General features: G+C 32.2%; 1 protein-coding gene across 1 annotated transcript in view; it reads left to right on the top strand.

The window, feature by feature from the left end:
- Nucleotides 1-13,641, top strand: part of LOC117125240 (hyalin-like) — a gene marked incomplete at its 3' end in the record, with an annotated part of 49,479 nt that extends 35,838 nt beyond the window's left edge. Inside the window, exons 12-18 of the mRNA XM_033271701.1 lie at nt 977-1,222; nt 2,663-2,944; nt 5,764-6,027; nt 9,232-9,477; nt 10,378-10,620; nt 11,772-12,023; nt 13,384-13,641. Of these exons, the coding sequence (XP_033127592.1) occupies nt 977-1,222; nt 2,663-2,944; nt 5,764-6,027; nt 9,232-9,477; nt 10,378-10,620; nt 11,772-12,023; nt 13,384-13,641 (1,791 nt within the window). The remainder of the gene's footprint in view (nt 1-976; nt 1,223-2,662; nt 2,945-5,763; nt 6,028-9,231; nt 9,478-10,377; nt 10,621-11,771; nt 12,024-13,383) is intronic.
- Between the last annotated feature and the right edge of the window lie 764 nt (nt 13,642-14,405).

A 14,405-nucleotide genomic window follows, 5' to 3' on the forward strand; every position in this document is an offset into this window, starting at 1 on the left:
GGTTAGACCTAATCAATTATTGATACAATAATGTCATCTATTGATGAAATGTTGGAGAGTTTTTACATAGTGAATTTGTTTGCTTTTTGACAATCCGCCAGAATAGTGCTAGGTTTGTGTTATTTGTTACAATCTGGAAAATAAATAAATGAAAATGAAATGAAATGAAAACATCCATTTTGATTAATTAAAAATTTAATTAAAAAGATTTTTGTTCCTTATCCCCACTTTCAATATTTTAAAAATGGATTTTATTACAAGGCACGTTCTTTCTTAATTCATTATCTTTACTTGATCTTACTGTTTTCAGTCTAAACTTAATATATATCCTTTTTAAATGAAATTAGCAATTTATTGCATTTTAATAGTTTTATTCTAGTTATATTTTTTAATTGGTATTCGTTTATTTCTAAGTTCAATGTATTGTAAATCAATTTTACTTTTTTTAATTGTTAGTCACTGTTTTTTAATTCAATGAATTGCTCTTGCAATTTTGGGGTTTTAACTTTAGAATTAAATTGTTTTTTCTTGCAATTTTAATGATTTTAACATTGGAATATTTTATATTTTCTGAATGTTATTCATTGTAGTTAGGATTTTCTGTCTGTATTTTAAATTGTTTTAAAAGAGGGCCACTTCAAGTCAGCATTGCTGTTAGAGCTACCCTCTCAAAATATTTTAAAATAAAATAAATACTAAATCCTTTACTTAGAATTACAAAAGTAATTTACAAAATCAGTGTAAACTTCATATGAATGTACAGTCATATCGATGTGAGTTTGTGTCAGGTATCCTATAATGTAGAGTTAAATAAAGTAAAAAAGTAATATCAATTGATAACAGGAGTTTTTCAGAGTTTAATTGAAAAAATAAACTAATATAACATTGTGTAAAGTAAAAGAAAACTTTAAATGTAAGTTTGTTTTAAGGTAACAGAAGAAGATAATGACAAAAATTATGACACTTCTTTCAATAGATATGGAACCTCCAGTTTTATATAATTGTCCAAATGACACAGTTATTGGAACAGATACGGGCCTTGCAACTCGTAATTACAGTTGGACAGCACCAACAGCTGACGATAATGCCGATGATAATCCATGGATATCCTCAAACATCTATTCACCTCACGTGTTTGAAATTGGTGTGCACAACATCACATTTAATGCTACTGATGACTCTGGCAATGTTGCAACTTGTAGCTTTACTGTAGATGTCAGAGGTATGACAAAATTTCACCAATTTCATACTTAACCAATTTATAAAAAGTTTTTTTTTTATTTCCTTTGCATCCAACAGCAAGTACACTCACCACTTACAGGATGAGAATGATGCTTTATAAGCTAAGTGTCTTTATGAGGCTTAAGGCCTGTTTATACTTCCTAGTGTAAAAACTTCTCTTATTTCTTATATTTTCTATATGAACAATTGCTTTTTAGGTTTTTATCGTTATTGTTATCGTATAAACAGGCCATTAAGGAGTGGAGTTGCTTTTGGTTGTGAGAAAAAGTCCTGCTGTGACAGGAATTGAACCCAGGACCTTGGGACCAAAATGCAAGAATCCACTGAGCTATTCAACTCCGCTGTTGGTTAAAAATATATTTAATGTTAAGCAAATAGAAATATATTGAATGACAATGATATAATTTTATATTCACATCAAAATACTATTGATTGTTCTATATGAAAACAAACCATAATGTGTGTTTCCGACCAACACTGCTGAACTATCAACAAGTTGAACTCTGCAATTAGGCTTTAGCTGGATGTAATACAAGATTCTAAATTCTGTGTGATTATATTATGTGATAATATTGAGTTGAATAACTTGTTGATTAAGATGCTTGCCTTCCAATCTCAGGGTCCTGCGGTATCAAGATTTCTTCATGACTGAAACTCCGCTGCCCCAGACTAATCAATTACGTGGAGGGTCTTATGTGTATGCTAAAAGTGATATGAAAGTGGTCATGTAGTCAATGTAGTATAGACCCCTTGCAATGTTTACATTGGCCCTGACTGAAACGGTGGCGGCGTACTGCTTGGTAGGCAAAAGAAATACACAAAGATAGGCCAATTCCATGTAAAATCAGAAAGCTGGTTATATTTCTTATTGTGGCTTGGGAGCGCCTGCACATGAGAAGATCCAAAGAGATAAGAATTTACTTGAAGAGTAATTATTCCATTTATTCAAAAAAATGCAAAATGTTCGTCAAGGTTCCCATAGCCTCAATGAGTGGAAAACAGAAAATTCATAGGCCTATTCGAGGCCCTTCATACCGGCGGAGGCAATGTCACCAGCGTTTCAGTTAGAATTGCCACACGTCTCTGATTATTGATTTTCCTAGTAATTTTGGAGAGCGCCACCAGCGTTGGTATATATAGAGAAACTTTTTATGTGAATTAGATAAAAAAAAAAGTATACTATAAAACGCCAGCAAATAAGTAATATGTCATTGGTGCCAAAATCAATTTTTTTTTCAAGCTTTTTTACTGATTAAGACAAAGTTTAGAGACTGGAACCCAGTCTATGTTTTAGTCAGGGCAAATATAAACATTGCAAGGGGTCTATATTTGACTTTATTACAAAACAGTAATTGTAATGTGATGAAAAAATGTTATATCTGATTCTTTGTTAACAATTCTATTAAATTTATTTATCCAGATATGGAGCCCCCATCATTTAATGGTACATGCCCTTCCAGTCCATTAGAGGTACCAACAGATACTAGAGATGACAGACCGTTTGGTGAAATGTTTGCAACTGTGACGTGGAATATACCAACAGCAATTGACAATGTGAATGTGACGATGATTACTAACAACAGTTATCCTGGTCTTCAAGTGTATTTCAATTTGAGCTCTTTGTATGATCTGAATGTAACATATATTGCGTTTGATGAAGCTGGAAATAAAGAATTGTGCAACTTTTTAGTTAAAGTCATTGGTAAGAAGGCTTATTACTGGGGACTCCATATCTATCTATAAATAAACAGTAGACCTAGTTCTTAACTTATTGGTAGCCTTATGGTACTATATTTTTGTTAATTTTATATTGTTATTTATGCAAAAGGAAGGCAACGTTTGTTTTTTCTGAGAAAACTGAGTAAATTCATTGTTTGAGGTTTTATCTTTATTTTATCAAAGTGTGATATGTTCTGTCATGTGTTTTGCTTGTGTGGCTTGGTTCTCTACACTGACCATAGAAAATACCAATAAACTACATAAAATGACAAAGGCAGTCAGTAAAGATCAAACCCGTGTCTCAGAAATTCATGAAAAGTCTCTTGTAAAAAAACTGAACGAAATAATTGTAAATGGTACTCATCCATTAAACTGCTGTAATAAAATTAACAAATCATGTGGGCTTGCCCGGTCAAAATTCAGTCATTTTAACCAAAACTTTAAAAAAGATAGGCCCATTTTTAATACTTTTTATTAATATTTTTATTTAGAATTTGCGATTTTAAACTTTTTAAAGTTAATAGTTTTAAACTCTTGAATTTTGAAAATTTGCCGTGTTTTGTGTTGTTTTGTGACTTCTGTAATTTTTTTGTATGTTTAATGTTTTTTACTGTATTTTTATAGTCATAGAAAGTGCAAAGTTTTTTAGTATTTTAATGATTTTATCATTGTTTTACAACTTAGGAAGGTAAATTTTCATATGTATTTTGAATGTATTTATTAATCATGGTATATATATTCAACACAAAAGGAAAAAGAAATTTGACATAAAGTGAATTGTAGCCTTGCCTAAATTGCTCACTACTGGTATTTACAATCAAATACTGTATAACAATTAGTATTAAAAAAAGGATATTTAAAATTCACTAATAAACATTTAAAACATTGTACTGTAGTTGTCATTAAATTATTGCACATGTTATGATTAATATTATTATTTCAGTTGTAACTACGACATAATTCTTTTTTTGACATAGAAAAATCGATATTATTGTTATAAAAAAAAAATTACTGCAATAAACACTCAACATAAAATATGAAGAAAATAGTACTGTACAAATTGTACAAAACATTAAATTATTAAGGAATACGAAATATCAAAAATGGAAATCTTCATTCTTTATTCAGGAGTAAATATTGTAATTACAATTATATATTTCCTCGACAGTTCCCTTTTTGGGTAGCCAAAACTGTTGAAATTCTGGGAGTTTGTACAGTTGTTTGGCAAATCTTGTTCATATCATTCGTTTTGTCCAATCCATGCATGCTGATGCTCGCCCTCACAATCAGCTCAGCGAGTGTTTTAATACATGTATCATATTCGGTGTACACCATGGTGCTGTACTCAGCCCCCTGATTTTCGTTATTACATTTAAGGCTATCTCCAGAGACTTTCGTTCCGGCTGCCCTTGGGAAGTTTTATATGCTGATGATCTTGTGCTCGCAGATACCTCACTGGATGGTCTGACTTATAAAGTATCACTTTGGAAGTCACACTTCAAATCGTACGGGCTCCAAGTCAACATGAACAAAAAAAAAATCATGCGCTGCTCAAATGATACACCTGTACCTGTTAAATGGTCATGCAGTGTCCGCAGCATTCTTACCTATGCCAGCGAAACCTGGCTTAAGATGACTTAAAACTCCTATGCCGAGCCAATCATGCAATGATTCACTGGATCTGCGCAACCAGAATCTGTGACAGAACTCTGACAAAACACTTTTCTACCAGTTAAATATTCACTCCATTGCAGATACACTATGCCACAGTCACCTTTGCTGGTACGGCCATCTCCAGCGCAGTGAGGTTGACAAATGGCCAAGGCATATCATAGAATTTGATGTTGACGGACCTCGACCAATTCATGGCAGGGTGTTGTGAGAGGGGACCTTAGAAGGTTAAACCTCAATTCAGAGGTCGCTGCTGATCGTACCACCTGGTCTCACAAGATTTTTTTTTTTTTAATTTATTTATTTCTTTCATGCATAATACATTCATAACATTAAACAGAAAAAATAACAATAAAAAAGCCACAAGATACATCCATAATTATCTTTTTTTTAGCAACATTTTAAAACACTGCTAGTGGTAAACAGTTGGGCCGATTTCAATTAAACTTAGTTTTAAGTTTGTTAAACCTTATTTTTTGTACTTTATTTAATTGTTTATGGTGGTGTTATTATACAATTAGGCTTTGTCAATGTGCATATTTGTTTTTTAGTTTAGTTTAATAAGTTTTATACAATTGTATTATTTATGCACCTCACAGCCATTTGTAAGAACACCCACAGGGTGAAAGAGATTATTATTAATATTATTATTATTATTATTATTATTATTATTATTATTATTATTATTATTATTATTATTATTATTAATAATAATAATATATTATTACTGTACAACTGTTACTTATTTTTAATATGGTAATTATTATTAATATTATTATCATTATTATTATTATGCAATATATAACTAATTTTGTTGTTAGCTGTTATGCTAATGATGACAACCACTTAATCAGTTTTACTTTAATACAGCATGATAACATTACTAGGGATATGTTATACCAAGTTTTGTTATAATAAAGTTAGTACAATGCTTTCGAACAACATTGATCTGTTTAATGGTTACTGTATATTTTTTTTTTTAATTTATCATTAGACAACAGTAATAATAAAAAAGGTAGAAAGTATTATGTATTTTGATTTGAAATATAAAATGTTCGAATTATATAAAGTGTTTATAATTATTATTTGTTTTTTTATATATTTGTTATTTATATATATATTTACTTTCAGATGTTGAAAATCCCTTCTACTATAACTGTGATAACACAAGTGGTGCAGCTGATGTTACCCTTAACACATCTGTAGGTGTTGATTATGCACCATATTCTTGGTCACAACCCATATCAGGTGACAACATTTTAATTGATACAGCTAGGTCATCACCAAATATGTCACCAGGTCAAGACTTCAGTATAGGTGTCACTGATGTTGTTGACTTCATATATGATACATCTGGCAACAAAGCTAGTTGTAATTTTACAGTTACTGTTATAGGTAAGTTAAATGATTTTACATTAACAAGGTGTACAATACTAACCCAATGCTGACCATTTTTAGCTAGCCATGCTGAGATATAACTTGGAATGTTGATTTATGTGCGAATGTTTAATAGTTCAAAAATGTAAATAATAAATATCATGGGTATTTCTCATTATCAGTGACAGTAATATGAGGCCAACTGTACCAAAAATAAAAATGAATTTTTCTGCCAGAACCCTAGGTGAGCCTTTGTTTTGGATTCCCTCTTATTTGTTTGATTCTGTTTTTAAGTTTTTAAACCAATTTGGATGTCCATTGTTGGATAATGATGACCCACCAAGTAAAGTATGCTTGCACCTTTGTAGTAATGAAGCTAAATATGATAAAATCTGTAAACTTGTTGATTTTAAGTCATTGTATCAGAACCGAGTACTAAATAAGGTTAGGCTTATAAAGGAAGACGAACCTCATATACTGTCCCAGCTGTACCCACTAAACAGATCTGGTCTTAGGCTCAACACTCATCGTAACAACACAAACCGTTTGCATAATTCTTTTATCCATGATAGTGTTCATATTTTTAATTCTTACATTCATAGAAAATAACGATATAGTATTTTCGAATATGATGTTTTAAAATGATTATGATAATTACGATATGAAATTTTTAGATTTTCTTTTGTATTTTAAAGTTTTTTGTCTGCGTTTGCCAACTGAAGATAATTTTCTTTTGTTATTAATAATGAAAGATAATAAAGTTCATCCTAATAGATTGTTAAGTCAGTGCTGCTAATTACAGCCTTAATACAGGTGCTGGTTGAATCCCCTCCTCATTGAGGGTTTGGTTGGTATGCGTCTTCTTGGTGTACACAACTGGCTTGTGACATGTACAATCCTTTGTTCTGTTCCCAAAATTTCTGATTGAACTGCTGAAGAACAAACACCATGTTGGTGGTGCTTTAGTGGCCACCGAAGCCACACTGACTCTCTGAAAAATGGTGTTTTGCCATGATGGGTACTACTCTGTTCAAGAGTGCTCTTACCAGGACTTTTCCGGCAGTAGAGTTATCCCCTGATAATTGGAACAATCAGATGTTTCCCCCTACCTGTTCCTGTATAGGGAACAGGTATAGCCTTGTCACTTTTCGGTTGTTCTGTGGCCTTGATAGTCTTGTCTATGGTAGGAGTCTCATGCAGTTGTTAGTACTGGCTGGTATTTGGGATAATTGCTTCATAGTTTTGTAATTTCAAAATCTCATTATGGCAGTAAGGAAAAGCCTTATGTTTAAACATATTAAGTCGGGATGATATTATTATTATTATTATTATTATTATTATTAGTATATTATTATTATTATTATTATTATTATTAAAGTTAATGGTTCGCCACCAATTGTTCTAAGTTACTCATAGCTTACACTGAAGATTTCTGCAGGTAAGACAAAATGCTTCTTTTTTTTCTTAGGACAAGATGGCTCAGTAAGTTGTTTCTAGTGGCCAGATCTCTTTTCCCAACTAAGTTGGATCTTCTGGTCATTTTCATCAAACCATTCCTAGGTCTGTTGGATAGTAAATTTAAGGTGTGCCCAAAGCAATTCTAGATAGAGGTCTTCAGAGAAACATTCTCTAGATTCATTTATTTATTTTTTATATTTATTCAGCTTTTGCCACTAGGGCCAAGGATATGCCAAACAGTGAATTTAATAGTTTTTCAAAGTGGCAATCCCATCACAAGATGGCAGGGGCTGTATGAACCAGTACACTGGGGTAACCCCCTACTCATCTCGAAAGATGTACTGGGCGCCCCTACCTTAACCGCTCGGCCATTTGACTCCCTTCAATTGAAGTTTTATCTAGAAGTCGGCTTTCACTGCAGCTGAATGGAAGTTGCTAACTGCAAACTTCCTCTTTTGCATGCTTCATCTCCTTGGCTTTGGCTTGAAATGGAGACTGAGTTTGCAGTGGATCAGACGATGATCAGTATGAAACTTGAGCTGGGCATCACTCTGGTGTGCAAAACATCTCTAACATCATTTTATCAGAGTGTACTCTAACAATTACCAATGCTATGACCGAGGATGCATCCAAGTTGTTTTTAGTCTTTCTGCTGGAATATGTTGATGTTGAATAGTTGCTGCTCCTCAAAAAACTCTAATTAACGGAAGATGTCCTTCATTGTTAAAGCTTCAACACCATGGTTTCTAAGAACTCCTTTCCAGCCTTTTCAGACGTGGCATACTCTAAAATTGGAGGATGTGCAGAAAAACAACAATTAACATTAAAAATACTAATACTTAGGCAAAAATGCACTGGTACAACAAAAAATATTAATAAAAATAAAATAAAAATGTGAACCTCAGTATTATCTTTTGAGTCAGATTGACCTTGAACTGATTCTTTCTTCAGCATAAACATAGTCACAGAGATTTTATTGATACAATGTTAGTATAGTATAATATTTATTGTTATCCATGTCAATAAAAAAAAACTAATTTTTTTGCATTTTATAGAAACAAAAAATTCATTCCAAAACACAAAAGCATCACAAAATTATGTACAATTATTGATTATAGGACATTTAATTACTTATCTACAAAATCATTTTATTTATATCTATGAGTACTGCTTTTCATATTTCTACACCAACATTTCAGAGGCAAGATGTTGTGACGTAATAATTCTACCTTTATCTGGGCCTGTAACAAGGATGTGCCTAAAAAGGGCTGGACAGCAAAGTGGATTTCTTAATTACACTAAGAGCTGACATCCCAATTACTCATTTCAATCTATACAGAATGCCACATGGGTAACAGGAACATCTAGTAAAATAATGTATGACCAAAGCTCATCTAATTGGTGCCAGTGTGAACTTTCTGTCCTGGCAAACATGTGAATGTGTCGAGAGTCTCTTCCTTGGATTATTTTCTACTTTTGATTATTGCGTTTTTGTGTGATTTCTAATATATTTTTGGCAGACAATTTAAATGCCTCCTACAAAGAAGTTGGGAATACATATATAATAAATGTCAATTAAATGAAACTACAACAAATTGAGGTATTATACTTTAAATTTTACTATTTGAAGTATTCAGATTTAAAAAAAATGTTAGTGCACAGCTTGACTTAAAGAATTAATCGCAAATTAATTGTTAAAATGTTAATCCATAACATCGACAAGTGAATTTTGTACTACTTGATATTACTAATTACATCTTGCAGATGTAGAGAATCCTGTTATTGCAAACTGTCCGAATAATACAGCAAATTCAACAGCACCAGGCAAAATGTATGCAAATATTACTTGGTCTCCAGAGCCTACAGTTACAGATAATGTTATGGTAAAGGAGTTTAATCAAACCCATAGTCCTGGAGATAGTTTTGATGTTGGTGTGACTACAGTGACATACATAGCAGTTGATCCTTCAGGAAATGAAGACAAATGTGTTTTTAATGTAACAATAGAAGGTAAGAAAATATTTAAAAAAAAAAAAAAAAAAAGAGAGGAAATAAATGGCAAGCAATTTGATTTTATATTTTAAAACAATTGAAATCACTCACAGTTTTCAAATAATTGTGCTGATGTTTCGGTGTTACCAGCTTGTACATGACAAGCTTGTAGATATGAGGAAGATTCTATTATATCCTGTACATTCAGGGTGATATTGTAATAGCAGTATTTAATACTGAGGCTATCACATTGTTGTTGACTGATATGTATTAAATGTGTATCATATACTATTCGTTGCTATTAGCATTAAAAACAATAAAATTATTACAATACTATTAGAATAATGTTGTATTGAATATAGAGTGCTACATTGTTACTTCACAATACCATGTGATACTACTCCGTTGCTATCATTGCAAAATGCGTTCGATTGGACAAACCATTGATCCCAATTTCTAACGTAATTATTAAGATATTGTATCTTAGTTTTGTAGATTTTAATTGATGATTAAATGTGTGTTCGTTTACTAATATAATGTGAGCTTTTGTGTTTTTAGTACATTTTGATGGTAAAATATTAGATTTTAAGATGCCTATTCCAGAAAGCTTATGCAGGCATTCAGACGTAATGAACGGTAACCAACGTCTAGTTGGCAACAGAGGGCGCTACCTGGTGTTGTGATGACATGACTGTGGTACTTTATGCGTCATATCATTTTATTGTTATTTATTCAACATTCTATGCAATGAAAATTACATATATTACTGATATTTTAATTATTTTTGTATTATTACATTATTGTTAATTACATAATACTATAGAATGATATGTTATGGAGTCTGTTTCATAATGTTATTTTTATTACAATACATATAAAAAAATGTTACAAATGATTAACACATAATTATTATTTAAGATTTGGAAGACCCAGTTATATCCAACTGTCCAAATGACATTCATCAGAATACAGATAGCATGGAACCGACAGCAGTAGTGAATTGGACTGAGCCTACTGCTGTGGACAACGATCGTGTTGAACGCTTCGTAAGAAACTTTGATTCGGGGGATGCATTTGTCATTGGCATTACAGAGGTCAACTACACTGCAATTGATCCTTCAGGCAATGTGGACATATGTTCATTTTTAGTAAACATTACCGGTAAGTCTTAAGCTCTTCAAAATCTAGGAAACCCATATTTTTACTTCTGTTGAAAGGAGTTTACCACATTTATAATTTTAGAGCTGATTTAGCATAAATGATATCCCATTTCTGAAATTTACAAAATTAGGAATCTTGTGTGCACCCATGAGTTTTAAATGCTACATATACGTTTCCTTTTATTAGGATGAGGCCAGCAAATTAAAGTGAACCCCCACATATCCCATTCATTTATTATTCAAAATCTTGCATTTTATTTCGTCTTTGTCACAAACATAACAAAGAACAGACACTTTGGGAGGTAGTAGACAGGATTGTCAAAAAGTTAACTGTCAACTATCAAGTTGATTGAACTAACATATATCTGTGACTTGATAATCATTGATGATGTCTTCACCAGCATGGTACACCTTTCAGCCTAAAAATAACATCTAATGTGAAGGGCCCAGAGAGCTAACAACATCATTGAAGAAAATGATGAACACAAGCTTTGATATTACTCCATCTCCAATATGGGAATCTTATCTGGGGAAACACCTACAAAAGTACTCTGGAAGCCGCTTGGAAACTTTTAAAAAAATGCTGCCAGGGTTATAGCTCTCTCTCAAAAAAAATACTCAATATCCATGACATTTACAAACTTAACGTCATAGGGTTTATGTCAAACTTTAAATGTGGCGAATATGGACCTAATGACTAGGGAAAACAACTGCGCTTTATAACCTCAAGGAAGAGGTGCATTATAAATGCCTATACCAGTACCAGTACATTAACATAGTTTATTGTTTTTATAGACCAATAATTGGGTTTACTTTGAAACAGCACCGCCAACGTCTTACAACTCACTGGGGGACTTCCAGCGACCTAATCTAGCCTGTGAGGTTAGTGTCAAGTAGAGCACCGTGTGCGCACTTGTAAAAATGTAGTGCGAAGTGCATGGGCATCTGGAAATCCCCCAGTGGTAGTTGCCAGGTTATCAGAAAATTTTCATTTCAAAATTTCTCAAAAATGGTCAATATACAGTTGTAATAATTTGTTGCATTTCTTTACGACAGAATAATGAAGACCCAGTGTTCGATTGCCCTGATGACATCAACACAGTTCATTTTTTTTTATATACAGTTGTGATTATTTGTTTTATTTCTTTACAGACAACGAAGACCCACACTTTGATTGCCCTGATGACATCAATATGACATTGACAGATTTATTCCAAATTTACTCCACTATATATTGGAATGTATCAGTTACTGATAATTCAGGCACTGTAAACATGAATTGTACAAAACAGTCTGGTGACCAGTTTAATGCTATTTGGCCAATTAAACCCCAGAATGTAACTTGTATAGCTGAGGATCCATCCGGCAATGCTGCTTTTTGCTTTTTCTCTGTAACAGTTTATGGTAAGTTGATTTGCTTATCCTATACAGCAGACTATGCTGGTTAATTCATGTACATTCCAGTTTCCATTCCAAAATGTGGATTAATCAGTGAATACTATGCTATAAAATACAATCCGTATATTGCGATCAGTGCATACCATACTATTGTTTTGTCACTACCTATCGTAAAAATTTGTTGATTAGAAATAATTTATATTAAAATAATATATAAAAATAACAGAATTACCTCTATGTGTGTTTCCAGAAAGGTTATATATTCAGCTAGAGTATTGAATGCAGTGGGGTAGCCAATTATTTCAAATTTAAAAGTATAGTTTTCTCCTGATTCCTGACTGGTACGACGATTTTTAATTCCCCAAATATACAAAAATAAAAAAGTGAAATACTGTAATACAAAATGTGGCAAAGACAAGCCAAACCAGTTACTTGTTGCAAAAATTGATTTTCAGTTGTTAATAGACCATTTCATGGGATTTATTTTGAAATAGCTTTTAAAGACTTAGACTTCTTTTTAATGTAAACATTTCGTGTTTTTTCCGTTTTAATATATTTGTACTTTGTAATTTAGTTTTATCGTTGATTTAATCCATGATGGTAAGTATGTAGAGCGAAATGATAGTCCTCTGAAAGTTCCCCAGAGGTAGTTTTCAAATTTCGCGAAAATGGTGTATATCAGGGTTAAACAGTAAAATGAGAAAATAAAATGGTAAAAGAATCATTTAAATCCGACATTTCGTTATGAAGTTGCAGGAGTTTCACAAATACAGTTGGAAGGAACGGTATTTGCGAAATCAGCCTTCAAAGTTTATGAATTCAGGCATTTCTCAGGCAGAAACCATCATCAAATTTAGAAATTGTTGTTTTAACATTGAAAATGTGGAAAATAATAGCATATCATGATATATAAAGGTTAGTTTAGGGCAAATAGATTTCAAAAGTTTTGACATTCCAGCATTTTTTGGCCATTATCTCTAAAAACAGGATTTGTGACAAGTGACTGGTTTGGCTTGTCTTTGCCACAAATGAATAAATGAAAGACGAACAGACTGCGTAAATTGCATTGTAAATGATGAAATTGGAAAAGTACTTTGAAATTCAGCATTAAAGAATACTATGTTTAACCATAATTAAAAAGTACCTTTAAAATCAGTGTCAAGACAAAAAAAATGTTTCTTAGGCCTACATTAAAATGAAATAAGAGATATATTTTGTCTGATAATTAGTTGCTAAAAATGGAAACACTATTATCAGTATTTTCAGATCATAAATGGCAAATTGTATGATGCACCTATTATTCGATCTTTTATTTATCAATTTATTAACATTCATTTTATATTTCAATTGTAATATCCTTTTAAAGATGAAGAAAATCCTGAAATAATGTGTCCAAGTGACTTCAATGTAACAACAGATGCTGGACTACCTACTTCTTTCATCAACTGGACAGTCACCTATACTGATAATACAGATGATCTGTATGATGTCACAGTAACAGGATCTGGTACAAGTTACAATCAATCAGGAGAAGCCTTTCCTATTGGAACAACAACACTTGAGTATACAGCAACAGATATGTTTGGAAACAATGAAAGCTGTACATTCATGGTAATCGTAAAAGGTAAGAAGAAGTCATATTACGCAATTCTACATAATTCACAACACTTGAGTAGGGCTATACATCAACGCATGTGTTTGGAAATAATGATAACTATACATTCATGGTCATCGTGAAAGGTAAGAAGAAATCATATTTAAAGCAATTTTACATAATTTACAACACTTGAGTATATAGCAACTGATGTGTTTGGAAATAATGATATCTTTGCATTCATTGTCAGTGTGAAAGGTAAGATGAAATCGTATTTATTTATTGACAGTGTTTCACCAGGGTGGCCAAATCAGTCAAGTAGACTGGTCTTCCTAGGAGCCCTGGGTATAACAATTCTCAGATTATACAGTAAAACATTTTTAAAAAAGTACAACAATTTACATTATAAACAATATAAAAATAAAAAATAAAGCTTTATAATATTGATGCCTTAAAGTTACTTTTAAAAATATGTAAATTACTTGATGATTTTGGTTAGTTCACTAATAATGTGTTGAAATGGGGTTTAGGCCCATTGCCACCTAGGCCTGTGCCACCTGGTCTTTTGCCACCTGGCCTGTTGTCCAACTGTCCAAAATTTGGTCAGTTTGACATTTTATGAAGGCTACGCAATGTAATTAGGTGTGAATACCTAAAATTAGAACAATTTCTACTCCAGTGTTATGAACAAACAACCCAGCATAATGTAAATATTCGCTTTTTACCCAAAGCTGGCAAAAGGCTGGGTGACAACGGGTCTAGGTGGCAACAGGCCTATGGTGGTAAAAGACTGG

This window comes from Anneissia japonica, unplaced genomic scaffold (genome assembly GCF_011630105.1).
Source record: "Anneissia japonica isolate Jap-2015-1 unplaced genomic scaffold, ASM1163010v1 scaffold288298_len56185_cov174, whole genome shotgun sequence".
Classification (NCBI taxonomy): domain Eukaryota; kingdom Metazoa; phylum Echinodermata; class Crinoidea; order Comatulida; family Comatulidae; genus Anneissia; species Anneissia japonica.